Here is a 26,181-nt window from a genome sequence, read left to right on the forward strand (position 1 = left end):
TTTTGCAATTCAACCACTGTGAAAGCTGTGTTGTACATGTAGCACAGCATATATGCGGAGCCCAAGGCTTGTCTTGGTCACCAACCTTGCATCCGAAGTAAAGATGATATGCCTTCTTCACTTGAGAATTGATACTTTTCTTCTGGTTGGCAAATGTCACTTCCCCACAAATATAGCAAAAATTGTCCGCGGTATTAACACACTTTCGAGGCATTACTGTTCTTTATTGTACGTAAATGGATAAAATAATAAGTTTTATGTAACAGTAGCTTGAACTGTCTCGCACAACGTCTAAAATATTTTAAATGCTGAACCTATCTGATTGGGCTTTATATAGTACACTGCTTACGTCAGCTTCAGCAGCCGCCTGGCATTAGTATAATAGGCCTACACATGTATAGTACACTGCTGACGTCAACTTACTTCAGCAGCCGCATGGCATTAGTATTGCATTGCATCAGAAAATGATGCAATCAACTGTGGATGATGTGAGCATGATGGTATTATGCAATGTTACATCATTATTCCGGATGTTGCTGCAGTCCTACTGGAGAAATTTACACAGTGAAACATAGAAAATGAGGTATATGAATATCTTCAAAACGAGAGCCAATACAAATTTTTCACGGTTATATTCGTGTTCGGCACACCAAAATACTACAGATTAGGGCCTTTTTAAGTCAGTAATGATTTCACTGTTGACCAGTGTTATTTATGACATTTTGTGGCAGTATAGCTCTGAAGTTAGAAAAGTTCCAAAAATTGGATACATATTTTGCTTTAAATGTTTAATATCTTAAAGTATTTTTTTTCAGAATCAGTTTGCTGATGTTTTGTATTTTTTTAAAATCCAGTGTTTATTTTCTAGTATCAGGATCCTATATAATTTAGAGAAGGCATAATTAGTTCATTTCTTTTCACTTACTGTACGTTCTCACTTATAACTCCTGTCCAGCTGCAACCAATATTGACCATGATCTGGCATCAAATATTGCACCAACTGATCAAGGTCTGTATTGTGCTACTGATTGCCCCAAACAAACTGCACAGACTTGGATTTGCCTGTGCAAGCAATGACAGATGAGGATATGTCAGTTTGGACTTCACTTAGAAGCGAATATATATGGTACGGTATAACTGGGATGCTGGAGCAAACTTGTTCAGTATTATTTATGTCATCTTTTCATTTGAGAAGCAACGAGTTGGTAGACAAATATTTTAGGTTACTGGACAGTTACTTCTCCCTATCATAAATGATTTTGGGATGTGAACTTACTTTTCAATACCAAGTTTTAGAACAAATATAATTTTCCATTTGTAATGTGGGAAAATATATTATTAAGTTTTTAGTACATAAATAGCTCTTCACACTGGGCAAAAACGTACACAGAGGTTTTCAAAATACACTAGATGAAATAATCAACAGTTGATAAATAGCATCATTATTCAGAGAAGTATTCAGTTATTCTTGTGACTGGTTTTGTGAAGAAATTTTTTTTCTTCATAAGGCTGTCTTGATTCTTTTTGCACCAAGCGTTTACATGCAAAAGTCTGAAGCATTAGTCTGAGTTACAGTCAGCTTTTCTTGTTAAATACTCTGTTTGTTGAACTAATCTATTCAGTGCTTATACCCTTTTTAAAAAAGCCAAAGACGTAATTGTGTCTTTGTGTGAAAAGAAATTGTTCAATTTTGTAACATTAAGCAGTATTTTGTTTCTGTGTGCACTGTTACAGATGTATTTTTATTGAGTTGGTGGTATCAATGAGTCTCTAATCATGGCAAGGAAAAAGAAGTGTCAGATTTGTTGTTTTTGCTGATAAATTGGTCTGGATCCACTGGAGTGATGCTCCACATTACCATTGCTCTGGAGTTGATTCACACACCATGGCAGTGGTCTGTTGGTCAATATATGTTGTAACAAGCAATAATGTTTTCAGCCTTTCATGTGTTTCTAATCCAAATTTAAATTCTGTTATAAAATCATCTCCGCTTTGAAGGAAAACAGTTTACCTTATATAATCGCTTATAAAATGAGGCAAACTGCACAAGCCAAGATCTGGGTCTGTGCAGTTCGCTTGGAGAAAATTGATAAAAAAACATAGACCCTGATCTGTAGGCGCATTGTGCTACAGCAGATCAGTATCTGTTCTTTTTTAAGTTTTACTCATTTTTCTAATTTTATGTATTACACAGAATAAATTGTGATTAATTTTTTTTCTCCCTTTTTTCCATTGTAATATTTTTTGAACCTAATAAACTGTAGGCAATAATTATTGTTATAAGACTATACAAAACCATGAATTTGGCTAAATTGATACATATACCTGTGAATGTATTGGCAGCTTCTTACTGGGAATAATATTCACGTTTTTCTGTTGAATTATCTTATTGCAAACCTAATGTATGTTCGTAGGAAAAGGGAGTTTTTCCAGCAAGAGAAGTCAGTCCAAGTACGGGTATTGATATCCTACAGCTGTGGGAAAAAATAATGTATTTGAGGTTCTGCAAATTTAGTTAACTAGTCAGCAAAAAAATCTTGTATATTAATGAAGAGGTGAACGCAATATATACAGTATTGCAGTATAGTAGTTGCAATTAAAATTTTCTCAAATTCATTTCTTTTTTCAAAATTTGCAAAAATCAGCATGCAGTTTTAATTTTCTGAATTTGATGAAATGTTGAGGAAATTAATGCTTGTGTGCCCATAATGTTTTAAAGAGAAACCCCTTTCTTTTGAATTTGTAAAACTTAGAACAGTAACCTATTCTCACCTTTCTCCGTCTAATTATGCAGATTGTGATTTCAAAATATTTACATTACCTACCATGCAGGAGTAGACTCATTTTAATTAGCAGACACAATATTTGCTGCCATTACAAAGAATGTAGCTCAATGTTTTGTTTTTGCAAGAATGTGGATTAGTACACTTTTTTGCAAGAGAAATTTACCAGTACTCTACCTAATTTTCTCACATTTACCAGTACTCTACCTAATTTTCTCACATTAAGGAATGAGATTCATGTTTGAACAAAATCAAATATAAAATTACAAATTTATAACTTTATCAGATGATGCAGACACAACCCCTTGTATTTAAACTTTTAGATCTTTAGGCAAACTAGAAAATCAAAATGTAAAATAAATCTTGAGGTTTTGCCACAAGGAATATATTATTGCTTAAATTGTCTTAGATATAGATTGTTGCAGAATCATTACCACTTTGTAATTTTATATATCCATGTGCTTTTTACAAATTTAGTTCCTGCACAAACATTTCTGCCATTAAGGTCACTATGACTGAAAGAAGAAAAATGGTTTCTGCATAATAACTTGAGTTCTCCACCATTTACATTTACACAATTCTTTGGATGGCTTTCACATGAGCAAACAAAAACCCCCGATAAATTTCAGACTTTAGAGGTCAAGTTCACTGCAGATGAAAGAATAAAAATGGTTTCCACACAACCACTTGATATCTACATGGCATACCTCAACAAAACTTTTATGGATGGTGTGTGTGAGAAAGAAGGGGTTAAGATCACTGACTAAAAAAAGAAAAATAGTTTCTGCTTTAAAAAAGAAAATTAAACTAACTTCATAGAGATCTATTAAACATCTGGTGGGTACATGTGTGGTTTCATACTGATCTTCTTTAAAAAAAATAATAATGATTAAGATTTGTAGCTCATTTTTTTGTTGGGAAATTTTTGTAACTTAAGTGCAAAATAACTGTAATCGCTATGGATTCCTGTGTGTAAATGATTGCAGATGATACTGGTGTAGTATGTTGTACAGCATCAAGTACTTTTATCATTTTTCCATATGGTAAAAATATAACAAGAGTTATAAAAATATATTATCCATTACTGCAACCATGAGATGCTTTTTGAATATTGCATGTAATATGTGCTATATGCAGACTGGCCAAATGGGTAACTTTTTTCATGTGGTGTTATAGAAAATGATCTCGGAGATCTACATCATTTATTTGCAACAGCCAAAAATGTGAAGACTGATTATTTTGTTTAAAGTTTATATCCATGTGTGATGCAACCATTTCTGTACATTTTGAAAAGCCATTGCAAAATGAAATGATAAATTTGAATGAAAGCTGCAAATTGTTTAATAGGAGATGGACTTTGTATTCCAGCATGAATTTTTAGTGACATGTTGCTATCCAATTTATTCAGAGTAATGTAAGTGAAGTATGTTGTAACAGTAGGAAGAATTAAATTAGATTATTAATTCTGATTCACCAAAGACCTGTAAAAATGTTTAATCTTTTGTACCTACATGATTGCTTGTAATAGTTGTGTATCTTTGATGATGTACGTTAATTTTCTGAGTTTTTTTTCTTCTTATGTTTTTTTCTGCTGAAGTTCAGCAAAATGCATCATGTATACATCTATACAATTTTATAAAACCATGATTCTGAGAATCTACAGTATACACTACATTGAATTGTTAGAGTTCATGATGTCAATTAGTCCTAAAATAAAAGTAATTAACCTTTACACTTGTCTGGTCTTGTTGTTCACATATCCTATTATTTACCATTTGCACATTAGGGTAGGATAGATCTAGATGCTACCCACACCCACCCAAATAGGACACAATTATCGCCAACATCCATATGGCCAACATATTAACCATAATGAAATTCTTATTATGGTTCGTTTTCTGGATGGAAAGTTCTATCAACATGGGGATTATCACCAGAATTCATATGATGTCTACTTGGTCCTAAAAAATTGCAGTGGTTCAACTTGGATGTTCAGAATAGCCACCACAGTTGGGGTTTCATGATGAACATCGACATTTAGACATGACTTTCACCACAAAATTCTTATGTCTGGTTGGTCTTTTATGAAAATAGTGCCAATCTGACATCCCATATTACTACCATGGTGGCCATCTTTAAAATCTTGTCAATGCTTTTCCTGATGAGAAAATCATATCAACATGGTTTTCAACAGAAGACTTTTTATGATGTCCTGTTGGTCTTAAATAAAATGGCTCTACTTGGTCATCCAATATTGCTGAATGGATGATTATATCGACATGGAGTTTTCACTAAACAACTTTTGTTAAATTTCTAGTTAGTCCTAAATGCAGATCTCGCATCTAATATGGCAGCCATCTTAAAACTTTTGTTATTGTTACTCCTCTGTAAAGAAAGTCACATCAGCATGGGGTTCCAATGTGACCTCAAATATGACTGCCACAATGTGTGTGTGTGTGATTTGGATTTTTAACGTAGCTTTAAAAAAAAAAAATAAATTTTTCAGTCATATTGCTGCGATGTCTGCAGTGTGACAGTTTATAGTGATGTCTAGCACTGGGGCATCATGCCGCAGACATGTAGCAAGATGTCCCACCTAGTCACATTATCTTGACAACAGGCCAACCAGTCCTAACACTAACTTCCTAATGCTGAGCGCCAAGTGAGGCAGTTGCAAGTACCATTTTTGTAAGTCTTTGGTATGATGACTACCACAATGAACATACTGAAAAGCTTTTAACTAATTCTCGGAAATGAATGGTCATATCAATAAGGGGTTTTCACCAAAAGCCTTCAAATAACATCCAGTTAGTCCTGAATGCAAAGGGCACCAGTCTAACACTTCAGTATGACTGCTAATCTGAAAACATTATAGCTCAAGAATATCAGAGATGGTTTAAACACTCAGCAATTAAAAAGAGGGATTGTCTTGCTATGGATTCCTGAAAATTCTTTTGGAGCACTGGACCCATCAAGGGACTCGTTCTTTTCCACAAAAAAGAGAATAAGCAATTGTAAACACAAACAGGATATAAAATATCTTGGTGCTTCAGATTATTATAGACCAACATTAGCTTTTTGAAAAGCTTGAACAATCTGCTTAATTTATTATTTCATGAAGAAGACACAAACTTAAAAAGAACCAAATGGCTTGGGGTAGAATAAGTTGGTCAGGTAGTCTGTTTATGGTAGTTGTTAAAGGGTTTAACACCATTTTTCAGCACATGATAGGCTATACATGGCGGCCAGTATAAATGGTGGAGGAAGAACCCAGGGAAACCCCGAAAGAACCACCAAGCCACAAGAAGCTACTGGCAAGCTTTCTCACATACCCACACTGGCCGACTCTGAGACTTGAACCCACGCAGACAGGTGAGATGGCAGTGTTCCGTAATGGTAAGTACTTTAGACTACTCAGGGGCCCCTGTTTATGGTAGAAGTATTGTTAATATTGATTCAGTGCTGGGGTTTTGCTCTAGTAAGACTTAGTGATGTCAAGATTAGAAGACAGACAGCTAATTTTCCATTGCTAGGGAAAGAAAAATTTGATACAACATATCCGAACAAACACTGGTGGCCATCCATTTAGTATGTATGCAGAAATCTTGAAGACATGGTTCCCACATTTTTCTAAATATAAATTTCCAGGTCTTTTGTAGTTTTTTTCCAGGATGAAATTCATTTTTTCATGGTTAACATATGACCATTACTGAATGGAATTAGAGAACAGTTTCGATTATAAAACATGCATTTTCCAAATCTGAAGATGTTTCTCTCTCAAGACTCTCCAAAACATATATGTCAGAAAAGATGATCATGCACAAAAGTACAAAATGAGTCACACAAAACAAATCTGACTATATTCCTACAAATTGGCATTTAAAGCCATTTCAATGTACAGAATACAAATTCTAACTTTACTTTACTGACCTGCATTATCTTGCTACATGGAAACAACATAATGAGCATAAATTATTTTGTTTCCTTTCAAACCTTTAATTCTAAAGAATTCGAGAGCAATATATGTGCATGTTATACAAAGTAAACATTTCCTATCGCAGTATGAAAAAAAAAACAAATAAATGCAAAGTATTAGAATCTTATCTTGTAAAGAAAAGTTTAACCCTGAATTTATGTGTACCAATAAAATCTCAAACAAGATTTTTCCACCAACTAAACTCCTTAAGATGATCTGGTTAAAAATTCCATCATTTAATGAATTTACAAAAGGGTGGATTTAAATTTTGACAAAAGACCTTCAAAATTACATATTGTATAAACAAGGACAGAATTTTCTGTAAAATCAACTTATCTTTTTGCAGTTCAATAAACCAGTCCCAAAATCTGAATTGATACATGGGCTCTTATCGTTTCTTAATATATAATAAAAGGGACAACAATTTCCCATTTCTCCTGTGTTCTATTTAAGATTGGAAACCAATGCTTCAAGCTACATGTCACTGTGTAATAGTTTAGCACCAAAGTTCAGCTCAGAGATTCAAAATTTTCTAATCCGTGTTTCTTCCCAATATTCCAGCCCCAATTTTTACATTTGGACATTTAGGATGGAGTATGGGTTCAGAGCAGTTATATATAAAAATATTTGGAATCTGCCGCCACCATAAGATAGCTTACCAGCTGCCTAGCAAATTTAAGCTGTGTTATATCAACTTACACCTGCATGAAATCAATAGGAAAATTATTTATTTTCGCAAAAATGGCAAGTATTATAATCGTTATGTCTTTAATCCGCTCACAGACTAGACAAAACTTGGCAAAGATAAAACCTTACCTGGTACTCGCCATTTGCAATAATAGTCACATGACTTCACAACTCCCAAACAACAACATTGGAAGTCCAATAGTCACGTGATAACAACCAACTCCTTTTTATTGTTGTTGTACAAAATTTCCAATTATATTAAATGAAAGTCTGATACCTTTTGTAAAAACAAGAAAGAACATATAATTCTCAACATATTTATTCGAGAACAAATAAAAGAAACTTGGCCAGTCTGATTCATCAAGCAGAGTAGTCTGGTTCCCTGATTTGTATGCTCCCTGCATGAGAGAGCACATGTCAACATGGTAGTCACGTGACAGTCTCCCTAAACAGTAATGGTCTGTAATGGACAGTAATGTAGACAAAAATACTGTAATGTAAGAGAAGTTACAGGAATGGAGTAAATTTATGGAACTAGTTTTATAAGATTTATATGCAGAAATTTATTATTAACAGAAAAAGATTTAGAAACATATTTACGTTTTGTTCCATCACCATTGTTATTTAAAACTTTAAATTCCAGACCACATGAATCACTATCCCTCTTACTTCATCATTCTTTCATCTCTCTCATTTAATTCTAAGTATGTATGTCAACTGTCTTTACTTTTTTCAAGACCTCAAGCCTGTGTGTTCATTATGTTTATAATGGAGTAAAACTTGTAAGTTGAAGAACTTGTGTTGAATCCTTTTGCTCTGTATACACACATGGTCTTTTGGGGAATAAAATATGTTTAACAAAACAAAATATATATGTTGGCACTTGTAAAGGGTGTATACTAATCTATGTTATCAAATAATAACAGAGTTGCATACCTATGGAACTTAATATATTTATCATTTTATTTCTGTCTTCATTTAAGAGACTCCATTGAAGTGTTTATTTCTTCAAAATTTTCTTAAAAATATAGTTAACTGATTTATATTTTAGGACTAATGGCTGAAACATTTCAATTGTATAACCACCTAAAACTAGTATAGTGTGCTTTCATTAAATGCCACATTCACACCTGTTGCAAGTGTCTTTGACGTCCACTTTAGATGCACATAGAATCCAGTAAGCTGAGCAGACAGTGTCAGGTATGGCCTAACATAACATAATTATCATTTAACGACATACAGTGAACATTAATAGAATTTAATAGAGGTTCATGTATCAACATTATATTTGTTACAGACTTTAAATTATATAATCATCTATTAGCAATAGTGCTCGTTACCAACTTTCGCTGATGTTTAAAGTGATTTTTTTATGTAAATAATTGGCCTCAAAATGAAAAGAATGATACATATTCCTTATAAAAAGGTTGTAGTCAAACCAAAAATCATGTTTCTATTCACTGTTAAAATTCTCAATTTTGTTGACATTTGTGATATCAGAATGGTAAAAGGAAAGCGCATGAAACAGTTTCCTTGTGGTGACTGTTAGAAAGCTTGTGAGTCGGGCTGTCTTTTATGTGAGGTTTGTCTTTTCTTGGATTGCTTATATATTGTTAAGCTTGTATTTAATGATCTTTAATTTATATTGTTATTATTGTATTTTCCCTGCAAATTATTTGAGCTGTCAGTACAGTCATTTGTTTTAATATGCAAACCTCCTGTTATTTGTGTTTAACATTGAACAGTATCTACATAAATTCATAATTGCCAATAAAATTTATCAGTTGTTGCAATTTATAATAAACACACTGCTTCAATAATATGCTATCAAATGTGAAAAGGAAAGATAAAAGAAGCGATTAGAATAATAAATAAATAACATGTTCCCAAGCATATATATGTCCTGTTTGTGTAATGTTAACAATATCACATGTACAAAATAATTAATGTTTTTCAATATTAATTGCATTTTATCATTAGCTTTTTTATCGGATTGATTAATGTATGTCACTGATCACAAAATGATGACTTTTAGTCTTTAAATTAGCATTCTATCATTCTGTCTTATAAGTGAGTCTTTGATAAAAAAATTTGACCAATTCAATGTTATTTGTTGCCGACTATGACTTGGCCTGGGTTCGACCTGTAACACCCTGCACCTGAAGCAGATGCTCTAACCAGTTAGGCTACCAGACTGGTCTGGAATTATGTGATTATATTCATGGATTTGAATATCTAAATTTCTATCGGATTATTGTGAAACTTTCCAGAACTTCAGTGACAGTCTACATTCATGATGTTACATTGTTACATTGAAGCCAAAACATTTGGATTAATAATTTCGTTGAATTCGGTAGTGTTAAAGGTAACATAAAAGAACAAAACAAGATACATTCAGATTACCCAAGAACAGTTTCTGGATTAGTGAAAAATTGACAGAACATTTTAGGATTATTAGGATTATAGGATTACATACTAGGAATTCATACACTAGGTTACTTATAATATTTTCTCTCTCTGATTTTATATTTTAATTCAATAAATTTATATTTTGTAAATTTGAATGCTTGTTGGGTTGCCTGGTCCTGTTACAGAAGTTTCAACCCCAGACATAGTAGAAATGTATGTCATAGTGACTGACTTTTGGCTGAAGGTAGTAGTATTCCGTACAATGCATCTACATAACAAGTAACAATCAACTGTGCCTGCACGTTCAACACATTACAGGCTATACCATGCTGAAGAAATGGAAGCAAAGTGCATTTCCCAAATACACACCAAGGCACATGACCCAGACTGACCTGGGTTAATACCAAACCTTCAACTTTTGGATTACAAGACTGACACGCCAGCAACTGAAGTACTGTGGCTTTAGCTAAATGCAAACCCTAACCTAAAGAAATTTAATTTAATGTAAAGGCAAACACCAATTACCAAACTATGAAACACAGATCAGTGACCTAGTTTTCATTCATGGATGTAGAACTCCTCATGACCCTACAGGGTACAGTAATCATGTGTGTAATATAAATTTGGGAGAGAAAAACATATACTCATTATTGCGATTTTGTTGTACAGTGCACATAAAACAACCTTGATTTTGTAATAATAATGATAACAAAAATTTTAAAAAAACAACAACAATGATAATGATACTGGTGCACTGTTATTTATTCAAAATTCAATTTTAAATCATGAACCTGTGTACAGCAGTCACCTGTGTGCAACAGCCTGTTCTGCTTTTCCCTTGTAATGAGCAGCCACAAGTGACAGGTTTGACTATACTTAAAATAGGCATATACAGAACATAATCAAACGAAAATCTTCCATGATCTTATAGCAAAAATACACATACATTGAGTAAAATAAAAAAGACAAGTTGAAAACATACAATTTTCATTCTTTTAATGGTTTCTGTTCTTAAATAAGTGATAGTTTTGACCCTTGATTTAATTACATTGTACTGTACCTGCTGTTTTCACTTTCTCTTGCATAAGTAACCAGTGTTATTTGATATGCTATTAAATATATAAACTTTGCCAGAGAGTCACATTGCGATAATTTTCACTATCATAAAAAAGTGCACATAATTTCAAATACAAACATATATTATTATCTAGGCTGTACATTGTGTAGAAACTTTGGTCATGTTCTAGTCTCTTTCCATGCCAAGTGTCACTAAGAAGCTTATGGCTGTCTGGATGGATGTAAGACAGTACCCTTCTTCTCCCAGTAAATACCTACATGAAGAAATATTCATATGTAATGGATGATGCCTATATGGAGAAATATTCATACAATATGTAATGGATGATGCCTACATGAAGAAATATTCATATGTAATGAATGATGCCAATGTGGAGAAATATTCATATGTAATAAATGATGCCTTTATGGAGAAATATTCATATGCAATGAATGATGCCTTTATGGAGAAATATTCATATGTAATGAATGATGCCCATATGGAGAAATATTCATATGTAATGAATGATGCCAATATGGAGAAATATTCATATGTAATGAATGATGCCCATATGGAGAAATATTCATATGTAATGAATGATGCCTATATGGAGAAATATTCATATGTAATGAATGATGCCTATATGGAGAAATATTCATATGTAATGAATGATGCCTTTATGGAGAAATATTCATATGTAATGAATGATGCCCATATGGAGAAATATTCATATGTAATGAATGATGCCTTTATGGAGAAATATTCATATGTAATGAATGATGCCCATATGGAGAAATATTCATATGTAATGAATGATGCCTATATGGAGAAATATTCATATGTAATGAATGATGCCTATATGGAGAAATATTCATATGTAATGAATGATGCCTTTATGGAGAAATATTCATATGTAATGAATGATGCCCATATGGAGAAATATTCATATGTAATGAATGATGCCTATATGGAGAAATATTCATATGTAATGAATGATGCCTATATGGAGAAATATTCATATGTAATGAATGATGCCTATATGGAGAAATATTCATATGTAACGAATGATGCCAATATGGAAAAATATTCATATGTAATGGATGATGCTTATATGGAGAAATATTCAGATGTAATGAATGATGCCAATATGGAGAAATATTCCCATGTAATGAATGATGCCTATATGGAGAAAGCAAATTTTTAGTAAATTGTTTCTCCGAGAATGCTTACCTGATCACATTAACGTTAGGGATATAAGCCTGCTACCTCTCATATCTCATATAGACCAATGGGCAATAACTCTTGCCCCTTACCTCCCCTTGCCACCGCCAGGTGTCACTAGTTTTTTTTAAGCTGAGCGATATATTTTATATGAGGATGCTCGCATAGCGGGGTGGTTGGGAGGGTTTTTAAGTAATGTGATCGGGTAAGTATTCTCGGAGAAACATAGTTTACTAAAAATTTGCTTTCTCCTTCAAATACGTTCCCCGATCACATTAACGTTAGGAGAATAAGTAATAGGAGGAGGGAATGCTGAGCATCCTACCTCCACCCCGGGTACCTTCTAGGGAATAATGGCTGGATTCCCCATTTGAACGATAACCCGTTCTCCTAATTTCATCAGCAACACAGCCTAGGGTCCCGTGATATGTGACCCCTATATACAGTTAAGAAGATAGTTATTGAAATCTTCTTACCTATGAAATTTCACTGGCGAATCCAGCGAAGCTGATAGGCTGTGCTGATTGTTTTAAATGGGTCTGGTGGTCATCTGGGCTGCCGACACCAGACCTACCAGATTCAAGGTTTGCCTCTGCGAAGCCAAATCTCTGAGATAAAAACTGGAGAAGGTTGACTCTGCATGTCAGCCAACAGCTTCTATTATATCTCGGATTGAAACAGTGCGTTCGAATGCCAGGCTCGCCGAGATTGCTCTAATCTCATGAGCCGTAATCTTCATGAGGCGACTCTGATCTTGTGAGACCTCAGAGTACGCTGAGCGTATAACCCACTTCAGCCATGAAGCAAGGACTTGATGGGTGATATCCCGTTTACCAGCTTTGACCGGAAGAAAGAGGCACTTACGTGTGTCCCGACACGCCTCTGTGCATTTTAAATAGTGCTTGAGTGCACGAACAGGATCTTTCATGGCTGCTGCTCTTAACTTATTTATGGAAGAGAGCAAGCAAATGATGATTCTCTGATTACCAATGGATGGTAACCTATTTTTGGCTACAAAGCCTGGTTGCGTCAGGAGGACCACCGAACCATCTGATCTGAACTGAAGAAAGTTCGGGTCACTGGAAAGGGCATGTAACTCGCTCACCCTGCATGCTGAAGCTAAGGCTATCAAGAAACATGTTTTGTATGATAGTAGCTTTAACGAAGTGTGGGCTAAAGGTTCAAATTTGTCTGAATTGAGCCATGTTAAAACCCAGGACAGATTCCATTTTGGAAACAGGGTGAGGGATATTGGTCGATTGAAATCAAAATTGGCTAAAAAATCTGATAGATCTTTGTTATGCCCAATATCACATCTACCATGATGGCAGAATGTGTCTGATATCATGGAGCGGTAGCCTTTGATAGTAATTGGGGCCAACTGTTTCTCCTCGAAAAGCCAGAGAAAAAAGTCGGCCAGTTGAGGGATTGAGACACTCAAAGGGACGATGTTATTGATATGGCACCAGTCCCTGAAAACACGCTACTTTCCCTCATAAGCCTTCAGAGTGGAGGGCCTTCTTGCTCTTGAGATTCTCTCCACAATCGAAGGTTTAAATTGTTTGTCTCACAAGGCTGCCCGGACAAGAGCCAAGCGTGAAGACGACGACGGTCCAGGCAGGGGTGGAACACCTGTGACCGCAGTTGTTTGAGAAGATTTGGGCTGGTTGGAATCTTCCTGGGTAGATCTATCGCTAGATCGAGTAGATCGGTGACCCAGGACTTGTTCCATCTGAGAGGGGCAATCAGAATCATCCGATAGTTCTGACCCCTTAACCTCTGGATTATTTTCGGTACCAAAACCGTGGGAGGGTAGGCGAATGCCCACAACCCCTCCCAGCTGATTAACAGAGCGTCCACGGCCCAAGCCTCTGGGTCTGGAACCGGAGAGATGAAGGTGGGCACCTTGCGATTCCACCTTGTCGCAAAAAGATCGATCATCAGACGCCCCCAAAGTGTGCAAATCCGAAGAAAGACTGATTGATGGAGTGACCATTCCATCTGAATAACTTGACCTTTCCTTGATAGAGTGTCGGCCAAGACATTGAGTCTGCCGGGAATGTGTCTGATTTGTATGTTGATGTGGAGGTTGTCGCACCAACGTAGAAACTGCCAGATCAGAATGCACAGGTCTGGTGATTTGGTGCCCCCTTGTCTGAGGAGGTAAGTCACCACCACAGAGTTGTCTGACATAATGAGGACAGTTTTTCGTGAGAGCTGATCCTTCCAGAAATGAAAGGCATTGATGACAGCCCTCATTTCTAAAAGGCTGATGTGGAGAGGCCTCTCCCCTGGCTCCCACGTGCTGCTGACTGTAGCGAAGTCCGGCAACAGCTGGGCACCCCAACCGTAGGTACTGGCGTCGGTACATACCATTATCTCCGCTTGGGGCATCTCCAGAGGAATCCCTGTGGACAGCCAACTGGGGTTGTGCCACTGACGCAGGAACGATCGTATCTCAGGCGTGATCATTATTGTTTGATTGAGGGGACTTGAAAAGGGGCGCCATTGTGCCAGTAACGCCATTTGTAAGGGACGCATAAAAAGACAGCCAAGCGGGATCAAGTCCGCTACCGCATTGAATAATCCGAGGAGTTGCAAGAATTCTCTCGCTGAAATCCACGTCCTGTTGGAAACGGACTCAACAAGTTCGACGATCCGGATTATGCGAGCGCGAGGAAGCCGTACCAGATTCAGATCGGTGAGAAACTCCATACCCAGATGGACAAAACGCTGGAATGGACAGAGATCGGACTTTTTCCAGTTCACGAGAAAGCCTAGATGATCTAAAAGCGCTAAAAGATCGTTTCTGCCTTTGAGCAGAATAGTACTTACCATATGTTTCTGGAGGCTGTCGTCCAAGTACACTGCCATCCCTGTAGATGAAGTCGAGCGGAACAGGGTGACGACGCAATCCATAACCTTGGTAAAAGCCCAAGGGCTGATGTTGAGGCCAAAGGGTAGGACCTGGAACTGATAAACCGCATCACGGTAAGCAAATCGGAGAAATTTCTGTGACACAGGGTGGATAGGGACGTGAAAATATGCATCGGTTATATCTAGACTGACGGCATACTCGTCCCGCAGGATGGAAAGATGGATTGATCTCGCCGTTTCCATCTTGAATTTCGGTGGTAAAATGTATTGGTTGAGGCGACTCAGGTCGATGATCGGCCTCAACTTGCCGTTTCCCTTCTGGATAAGAAACAGCCTGGAATTAAATCCCGGCGATTGCGTTTTTTTCACAATCTCCACCGCCCGTTTTTCTATGAGCGACCGTATCTCCTGTTGTAGAAAGGTATCCTTCTCCCGATCGGACAGTACGTCTGTGAAGAGGGGAGAGGAGGACAGGGGAGGGGGTTGGATAAATGAAATCCGAAGTCCCTCCGAAATGACATGGATCACCCAATCGTTCTGAGGAAAAAAGGTGGTCCAGTGGTCCTGAAATTGCAGGAGGCGGCCACCCACAGGTAGGCTGTCCACGGGTGGTGGAGAGGGTATGTCAATTGTTAGAGTTAGGAGGCTTGAAGACGGAGAAACTTTGTTTCTTACCGCCTCTGTATGGTTGCCTCCTAGCTTGATTAGACTGTTGTCTCCTGGCATTGGGTTGGGATCTATACTGCACATTTGATTGTTAGGATCCCTTGTCCCTGGTCCGCCAATCATCCCTCCGCTGTGGTAGGGGCTTATTTTTTCAAAACGCCTGCGAGGGCTGGGCGGCGAGTTGGAGGGGCAGTTCCTGAGCTGCCTGCTTCCGAACTTCTTCAATTTTTCCTCCAAAGAGTAAAGGCGACCAAAACGGAGTCATCCGTAAAGCCAGAGTATGACGGGGCTTGAGCAACGTGGACCGCAGACATCCATCACGTCGTATCAGGTCTAAGTTGGCAGAAGCAGTCAACGCATTAGCCATGGAATGGTGAGCTGCCCTGTTAATAACTCTAGCAATCCGGGCCGTTGCTTCCCAAGTGTGGTCTTTGTCGGATTTTTCTGCGAGTCGGAAAATGGCTAATGAAGCCAAGTCTAACATTGAAGACGTAGCAACTATGTTCCAGATTAGCTTTGACGTGGCATGGAACACATTTTTGTCCACTTTGTAAAACAGTGGAGAGGACATGTGAACTGTTGCCATATTTTTGTCCAGGGCCGGAAGATCCGTACTGAAGGCATCTGAATGAGTTTTGTACCAGCGACACGAGAACGTCGCTGGTACTTGGCTTTCTGAAAAGAACGCCTTAGCATTCCCCGGATCACCTATTCGTCCTGATAGACAATCATTGATCTCCTTAATTTTTGCCGACCGGGGAAGGAGCTGGAAGGACGGCATCTCTTCCTCCCCGTCAAGATCTACAGACGCCTTAACTTTGTAGTCTTGAGTGGCGGTAGGAGGTGGAGGGCATTCTGAAGTTGCCAACACCCTATAAATTTCTTCCACTGCCGCCTTGAAGCCAAACTCAGTCCATTCCATGGTTGGATCTGTGTACTGCTGATTTGCAGGAGTTTCGTCACCCTCAATGTGTGCCGAGTCGTGTTCTGTAATAGCTTGCATTTCTGGATAGAGCATACCAGGTGGCATAGATGACGCGATTCCGTCATCCTTAACACTGTCACTAACTCTCCCTTGTGGATAAGCCGTGAACTCTCCCTTGTGGATAAGCCGGCTGGTTTGTCTGGCTTGTGGTTGGTCTGAATGTTGGCGACGGTCCTGCTATCACCGGTACCGGCTGCTCCAAAGGCCTGGCTGGACGGACAGATTTCTCACTAAAATCTCTGCCATAGTATTGGTATGTTGCCGGCGGTACAGCTTGACGGACAGATTTATCACTAAAATCCCCGTAAGTCATGTTTGGTCGGACCGTTTTAGCAATAGGGTCCCCATGCTGGGACAGCTGGATGGCTGGTAACGTAGAGGTTGTATAAACAAATGGATCCGATGGGTCCGGTAAAAACCCCATGCGTCCTGACTTACAGGCCCGAAGGCCATGCTCGGACATGCGGGGGGACTTACGCCCACTGGGCAGCCTAAAATTGGGGGAACATTCTCCCAAAGAGTCAGAAAAAGCTGTGGAAGCGAGCGAGGGAAATAAGGGTAATATCTGGCCTGATGTCAATAGCTGCGTCGTCATTTCCTGGACCAAATGACACATTTGTTCAAAGTTGGACTGTTGTACCCTGTCAACATTATTTTCCTCCATTGCCGCTGATGTTACTGTGGCTGACGGTTGCAAACGACGAACTTTAGGTGGAGGAGGGACCCCAATGTCCCCCACAAGGCTCGCAATGAAGGCTGTCTTCTGATGTATACTGAGGACATCAATGCTATCTTTCTTTGACTTATTCCGTCTATCCCTCCCTTTTGCTGCCCACGTTTGCTCTGTCCAAGTATTACACACGCTACATGGTATAGATGATGTACACTTGGTACATACAATACAAGAGTCATGGTTGTCTTCTTTTGCTTTGAACTTTTTGCATTTCATGCATTTGGTTGACATTTCTACTGAAACGACACAAGAAAAGAAAACAAAGCACAAATGATCAATTCAGCATGTTATTAATTCGCTAATACCACAACCGTTACTAACGGAGTAAGCGAAATTAGTCAGTGTCGCGTTAACTCTTAATTGACAACACGAGTTCTGCGATAGCGTGTGTAACATGGTCTTCAGTAAACGAAATCTGTAAGGGTGACAAAGTCACTCAATTTTGAAAAAAAAATTGTTAAAATAATGTATACAACCTTTAGAAGAATGATTGTCCAACACAATAAATCCAAATTTAACTTTGGATGGTCCAATTTAATGCTAAGATGGCTTGGATTGTTTGGAGGTATAATGTACGTGTTATCAGTACAAGCGAAGCTTAAAAACTAGTGACACCTGGCGGTGGCAAGGGGAGGTAAGGGGCAAGAGTTATTGCCCTTTGGTCTATATGAGATAGACAGAAAAGATGAATTTTCGTCTTTTAGTAGGGCTGGATTCGAGAGGTAGCAGGCTTATATCCCTAACGTTAATATGATCGGGGAATGTATTTGAAGGAGAATTAGTCATATGTAATGAATGATGCCTTTATGGATAAATATTCATATGTAATGAATGATGCCTTTATGGAGAAATATTCATATGTAATGGATGATGCCTACATGAATATTCATATGTAATGGATGATGCCTATATGGAGAAATATTCATATGTAATGGATGATGCCTATATGGAGAAATATTCATATGTAATGAATGATGCCCATATGGAGAAATATTCGTATGTAATGAATGATGCCCTTATGGAGAAATATTCATATGTAATGAATGATGCCTATATAGAGAAATATTCATATGTAATGAATGATGCCCATATGGAGAAATATTCATATGTAATGAATGATGCCAATATGGAGAAATATTCATATGTAATGGATTATGCCTATATGGAGAAATATTCATAGGTAATGAATGATGCCCATATGGAGAAATATTCATATGTAATGAATAATGCTGATATGGATAAATATTTATATGTAATGAATGCTGCCTTTATGGAGAAATATTCATATGTAATGGATGATGCCTACATGGAGAAATATTCATACAATATGGATGATGCCTACATGAAGAAATATTCATATGTAATGGATGATGCCTATATGGAGAAATATTCATATGTAATGGATGATGCCTATATGGAGAAATATTCATATGTAATGAATGATGCCCATATGGAGAAATATTCATATGTAATGAATGATGCCCATATGGAGAAATATTCATATGTAATGAATGATGCCTATATAGAGAAATATTCATATGTAATGAATGATGCCCATATGGAGAAATATTCATATGTAATGAATGATGCCTATATAGAGAAATATTCATATGTAATGAATGATGCCCATATGGAGAAATATTCATATGTAATGAATGATGCCAATATGGAGAAATATTCATATGTAATGAATGATGCCTTTATGGAGAAATATTCATATGCAATGAATGATGCCTTTATGGAGAAATATTCATATGTAATGAATGATGCCCATATGAAGAAATATTCATATGTAATGAATGATGCCAATATGGAGAAATATTCATATGTAATGAATGATGCCCATATGGAGAAATATTCATAAGTAATGAATGATGCCCATATGGAGAAATATTCATATGTAATGCATGATGCCTATATAGAGAAATATTTATAGGTAATGGATGATGCCTATATGGAAAAATATTCATATGTAATGAATGATGTCTACATGGAGAAATATTCATATGTAATGAATGATGTCTACATATGTAATGAATGATACCTGCAGTAGGAAATAGTCATATGTAATGATAGATGCTGGCAGGAAGAAATATCCACATGTAATGATAGATGCTGGCAGGAAGAAATATCCATATGTAATGAATGATGCCTGCATGAAGAAATATTCATATGTCATGAATGATGCCTACATGAGTAAATACTCATATGTCATGAAGGACACCTATATGAATAAATATTCTAACATGGCATCTATATGAATATCAATCTGTAATGAGTACTTGCACAAAGTAACGAATGCAATGAATACCTGCAAAAAGAAAGCAAATCATTAAGTAAATAATATTTCTCAGAGAATACTCACCCAATCACTATGCAATATTTCAAGTTTCACGGTAATCCTCTAAGTAGTTTAGGACAAGTATTGATATAAAATTTGTGCTAAAAGATGGATGTCAGATGTCATACAATGGACAACTGGCCATCACATAAGCTCTTTTAGAATTTGAACACCAAGAGAAGAAGAAGAAAAAATCTTCACAAAACCTTGAAATTTATAACCACAACAATAATGAACTCAAAGTATATTGGTAATTGTTTTAGTCAAGCCCCAAACAATTTTTTCAGTAACTGAAAGAAGCTGAATAGCAGTTCCTCACCTAATCTAAAATATTATATATCCAGTGACAAAAACAAAGCAATGCACAAGAAAATGCTGCAAAACTCAAGGCTGAAATAAATTCTCTAACTCTACTGAATGGAAGCATACAAATATAATGAAGAAATGAATGGTATATTTTTATATATTAACTTTAAGTTTTATGGGAAATTAATTAATGGTCTGCTCCCTATAAGCAAGTACACCTATCCCTCAATAACTCGCACACAATGGGGTCCACAAACAGAGACCACACTATAAGCGAGGCATGAGTTACCGAGGGATCTCCAAAATTTTAAAAATTCGCTTTGACATCAAGAAAACTGGTGGTGGGGTTGGGGGTGGGGGTGGCAGGGTGAGCTGCATTAAGGATCTGGGCTGTTTATTGACTGAATCCTCATTTTACAATCACATCAATAATAATTTTTAATAATGAATTTGTTCACTATTCTATTTAAATAATAAAAAATGTCTAATATATTAAAGATTGTTCCGAATGGTTTCAACAACCATCACGTGTACCCGAAAAAATCTGTGTAATACGTCAATGCTTTTTGTTTTCTTGATGAGTCTGGTTCCCAAACTAGACTAACTGTTGATATACCACCTGTTTCCTTTTTAGAAAAAAACATGCAAAATTTATTTTGTTAGATAAACATCTACATCGAAACTCAATTTTTGTATTGTTCAATTAGTACAATATTTATGTCGTGATTTCACTGGAAGTAATAATGAAACTTCTTCTCATCTTTGAGGATATCTCTAAGTGCCAGTTCAAGAATTCTTTGAAACTCGCTTGCCCACAATGGTTCGTATCTGTGAAATCAAGCTCTTTATTTTACGAAGTATTCATTTTGCTTGGCTGCCTTGTTATCTTTGATCACAGTTATGAAGGAGTCTGGTAATTTAAGGTAGTTTATGTTACATACACAATAACATTTATAAGTGTTCGATTGATCAAATGGAGTGAATTCACCCGACATACGACAGGGGCTGCTAGGTTTTAAGTGTGTAGGATTTTCGTGCCTTTTAACGTTTCTTTTACTCCACCTCCTTTATTTGATTCAAAAGACATAATTAACGTGATAATACAAAAGAGGCCAGCTTCTAATTCAGTACAACAATACAACAAATACTTTCGGAAGTCATTTATCAAAACACAGTCAGCACTTAATTAGGTCCTCAGAGAAATGCTCACGGACACAGATCTTATGGTAGAATGACGCATTTTACATTTAATTAAAAGAGGACATGTTGCATTTATGACAATTACACTTAAAAGGAACAAAAATATAGAACTAGAACACAAATTTCAATAGATAAAAAATTATTTAATTTTTATTTATTTTTTAAAGATAGAACTAGAACACAAATTTCAATAGATAAAAAATTATTTAATTTTTGTTTATTTATTAAAGTACTGCCTCTACTCGGTGTGACATTTTCATCGATCAAAATTTCCTTACATATCGTTAATTGCAGTGTACTAGTAATGTCATTTGGAAAGAAAATGTAAAAAATTGTATGACCTATCTTTAAATTTGATATTTCATAGTGTTGATTAAAATTTCCAGGTCCAATCTACCGTTTTCAACGATAAAACAAGTGATACATCTAATTTTCCATGACCAATTTGGATCGCGATTTTCTTCAAGTTCAACAAATAGGGATCAATTTTGGGGGTATTTTCTAGTTTAAAAAATGGGATCCACGCCTGACCCCATGTTATAAGCGGATTCACAAGTTATCTGGATGTGAGTTATCAAGGGAGTGTTGTATATGATAAGTGAAATTTATAGATGAAGATACTAACCCTTCATGAACAAAGTTCTCAATAGCGTGGCATTCTGAGACAATCTGAGGCAGCTGGCTTCTGCAAACTATGTAACACAATACTGGTAACAGATCATCTGCACCTCTGAAAGAGACGGTTATTAAAATCAGACATTATTTATTATCAATAAGTTTGAACTGTATGGAATGTTTTGACAATTTATCTAAAGAACTCTTAACGGCCCAGATGGTACTGAATCCTAGTCTTTCAGGTGGAACAATCTGGGGAATCTGCAATGAACCACCAACCATGGACTTGTGGCATCAAACAACTGCATGTACCAACTCTGATAACTGAACCAGAACAAAATGGTACAAAGTTAAAGTGTTACTAATACTTTATCCAGGCCTCTGACACATTTCACAATAATGTGAATTCACAGAATTCCAATTTTATTAGATACTGTGGTGGCTGCAAACAACAAAATTGATGATCTATTTGTAAAAGTTAATATGTCATTACTTTGCCATCAAAGGAGGCTTATCAACGAATTTATGTACTCTCTAAAACACAATTTTCTTCGTGAAATCAAGAAATATTATACCAACAAAATAAAAATTGACTGCATCTCAGATTTGTATTTTAGTGTTGGACACAATTTTAACTTGTGGACATGATTAGGCTTTGGACACAATTTTGTTTTGGACACTTTTATATTTTGGACATGATTGTAGTCTTGTACATGATTTTATATTTCAGACATCTTCCTTAAGTAATTCTTGTCACATTTCATTTATTGTGTTGTCATCCCTTTTTTATCAGTGTAGGAATTCTCAAAGTGTACCAATATGGTTCGGACTTGGATCTAAAAGAAAGGTTTTATAACCATATGAAAGAAGATTCAACGTATTACATGCTTAATTCAATTGAAATAGATAAAAGACTGGAAATATAACACAGAAACTTGTACTGAAAATATAAAGATCAAGTCAACTAGACAAAACAATAAATCACAAGAGTCCCCTGAAGTGACTGACTCTCCCAAAAAGAATTTCCAAGAATTCAAAGTTAGACCATTTCTTCTTTGGAACTGCTGAGTGTTGAAACCATCTGATATTTTTTAGCAACAACAAGATTTTCAAATCAGCCTCTGTGGAAGCCACATTGGCTGTGAGATTGGCACTAGTTGCATTTAGTTACAGTTAGAAATCTTTCAGTGAAAACTGCATGTGAACATGACCATCTGTTCAAAAAGAGTAGTGATAATAAAATTCTCAAGATGGCTGCCATAGTGGCCATACTGGATGTAAGATAGGCACCGTTTTCTTTAGGACCAACTAGACATCATAAGAAATCTTTCAGTAAAAGACCTTTATTGATATATTATCCAAACAGAAGGAGTAGCAATAAAAAGATTTTCAAGATAGCCACTGTTATTGCCATATTGGAAGTCCGAGCCTTTTCAATCAGGATAATTTAGACATCATAAATAGTCTTTCTGAGAAAACCCCATGTTGACAAGACCATTCACCGAGGAGGACTAGCAATACAAACTTTTCATGTTGGCCACCATTGAGGTCATACTGGATGTCTGAGCAGCATTATTTTTTATTTAGGACTAGAGAGACCATGAGATCAATGTCTGTGTGCCTAGTTTCATGGCAATCTTCCAAGTAGTTTAGGAACAGTATCAAGAACAAATATGTTATAACAGACAGAAAAGGAACGATGGACAATGGAGGACAGACAACACACCATACTATAAATTGTGGTATGTGAACAGCAAAACTTAGGCATATGAATGTTTCTTTTCTTTTCTTGCGCAGCAACCTATGCTCGGTCTCCAATTAGTGATTACTTAAAAAACATAAATAATTATTGGCTGTATATTCAGAAATCCTCTATACTTGTTAAAATGATTTATCAGTTCGGCCCTAAATATTGCTGTACCAACTGTTACTACAGCAGTATGGCATAATGCATAGATTAAAGATAATTAGTTCAAATTTTATTTTTACACAAGATAACATAAACAAGAAGTGAAAACTTTGCTAACTTGAGAAAAGATCTGAATTTTAGACTTGTTCATTAAAACTCAATTGCCCAATTATCAATAAATCTCAGTATACAATAAAAAAATTCTAAGTAGGTTGCATCCACTTTCATTTGAATAAATTTTTATAAACTTAAAATGCTCATTTATCTGAATTAAAAAATGGTTGAAAGAATCCAATATAACCAATCATTTTTTAACTAAACATTAATCTGTCAGTAATAAAAGCTTTCAAAAGTAATTTGCTCAAATCTGGATCTCCGCATGAATTTGAATTTCATAATTTTTAAGATTTGTACATCATAGCTGGAGACTATTTTATTCTTAAGGCCCTGCCATGACCCAAAACTCTACAGCAAACTGAACCTTGACTCACATGTCTGGACTTTGCTTTGCATTTGGGTTTGTATCTTTGTGGAACTCTTGTACACACTGGCACACAAGCCGAGATGTTTTCACTGAAATAAATTATTAATAATTAATCAATAATCAGGAAATCTACTCCATATTTATTTTTACTATATCCACTATCTGTGACTTAATATTTCTGTACAGAAGTAAAATCTAAAAGTGGACCAAGTGTGTAATCACCTGACTGACATTTGCACAACAGCCAAATTATTGAGCACTTCACCAAGAAACTCAAGGTCACTACATTGCTTTCAGAACAAATTTCTCCCATTTAAAAAAAAAATGGAAAGAACTGCTTCAATGATTGTTTTTTTTAAATCTTCCTCTATAACTGATGGCATACTAGCATCATTTGTCCAATATGGAGAGGTCTTAATGCCAGGATGCTGGTAAATTTGCTTAAATTTTGTTTAGTGGTTCTCTTGCATTGTTTGAGTGTTTTTCTATTTTCTGCAACAGTGGCAATGGTTGATGACCAATGGCATATTGCATAATTAAGTATATTTCCAATGTATTTGGCATAAACCATCTACAGGTCACACTTAAGGTATGCCACAGGGATTACCATTTTTAAGATAAGTGGATCAGCGGGACTCCCAACAAGCAAAATTGTGCAATTAACAAGAATCTTGTTCTTCTTTGACTCAAGATCCTGCATTACCGACAGCTTTGAAAAAATGTATACATACCAAGATAGATTGAAATTTATTCAAAAATATTTAATCATCAGACCCAATCTGATGCAAGATCACTTCATTATAATGCGTGGGTATCAGTCACGATTGAATTTGTACAAAACCTTGACGATATAAGCCTATACACAAAGTGTCATCAAAATGTGTCGAGAAATGCAGCAACTAGAGTGTTTACAAGCAAGTACTGATGGATGTACTATTAGCTCAACTGGCTTTCAGCCGAACAAGATAAAAATGATAAACAAACTTAAAAATAATTATTAATTTCAAACACATATTAAGCTAACAAATGTTTCATAAAACCCATCAAATTCAATTAATTTATTTTTAGTCACCACATTCTGCAATGAGGTAACCAAAAATATCTAATGATAAAATCTGACAATCACCCTGCAGTATTCCTAGGTGAACATGAAAAGGAACCACGTTTTATGTCTCTATCTTAAATAACATAAGAGTAAATATTAAGAAAGGAAAGGGATAAACGATTTTGACCTTGCCTATAAAACTTTCATTGCAAGTCAACTGAGAAAATATATACCGCCACTTTGGCCTTGACCTCAAATGTGGAATGCAATACATCTTCTGGACAATATACAATTGTACCGAATTTCATTAAACAGCTCACACATTAATGAGCAGAAGGGAAAATGGTACTCAAGCCTACGATATCGGTCTGTTAGCTTGACCATGAAGACGACACCAATTTACAAGGGAATTTATACATTTTAATACAATTTTTCAAGAAACTTCCCACAAACTGGCTCAGAGAACAACAAATTAAAACCATACTGCATATATATACAAAACACATTTCTAGCCAACACAATTTCATTACAACAATCTATGTGGTGTCACCAGAGAAGAAATGTCATGCTAGTATTTCTTACTCGTGTACAGTATTTCTCCCATGTAAAACCCATAGGACCAGCCTAATAAAACTGCTGGACATAGGGGATCAGTGTTTCACTGGACACGATTTTCTTAAAAATTCTTTTTCTAAAATTTCAAAAGTGCAGGCTGGTCTTACCATCAAGCACAGTTTATCATCAGAGCAATATGGTATGAATGGTACACTTGCTGAGTAATATGGTATGAATGATACACTTGCTGAGCAATATGGTATGAATGGTACACTTGCTGAGCAATATGGTATGAATGGTACACTTGCTGAGTAATATGGTATGAATGATAT

At 36.1% G+C, this 26,181-nt stretch overlaps 1 protein-coding gene across 1 annotated transcript in view; it reads right to left on the bottom strand.

The window, feature by feature from the left end:
- Window positions 1-10,836: 10,836 nt before the first annotated feature.
- Window positions 10,837-26,181, bottom strand: part of LOC149780076 (VPS9 domain-containing protein 1-like) — a 68,362-nt gene continuing 53,017 nt past the window's right edge. Inside the window, exons 12-14 of the mRNA XM_089936835.1 lie at window positions 24,257-24,338; window positions 21,867-21,971; window positions 10,837-11,186 (exon numbers count right to left, since the gene is read on the bottom strand). Coding sequence (XP_089792961.1) covers window positions 11,099-11,186; window positions 21,867-21,971; window positions 24,257-24,338 — 275 coding nt within the window. The 3' untranslated portion in view covers window positions 10,837-11,098. The remainder of the gene's footprint in view (window positions 11,187-21,866; window positions 21,972-24,256; window positions 24,339-26,181) is intronic.

Source organism: Sinohyriopsis cumingii, chromosome 16, assembly GCF_028554795.1.
Source record: "Sinohyriopsis cumingii isolate HCF-2022 chromosome 16, ASM2855479v2, whole genome shotgun sequence".
Lineage (NCBI taxonomy): Eukaryota > Metazoa > Mollusca > Bivalvia > Unionida > Unionidae > Sinohyriopsis > Sinohyriopsis cumingii.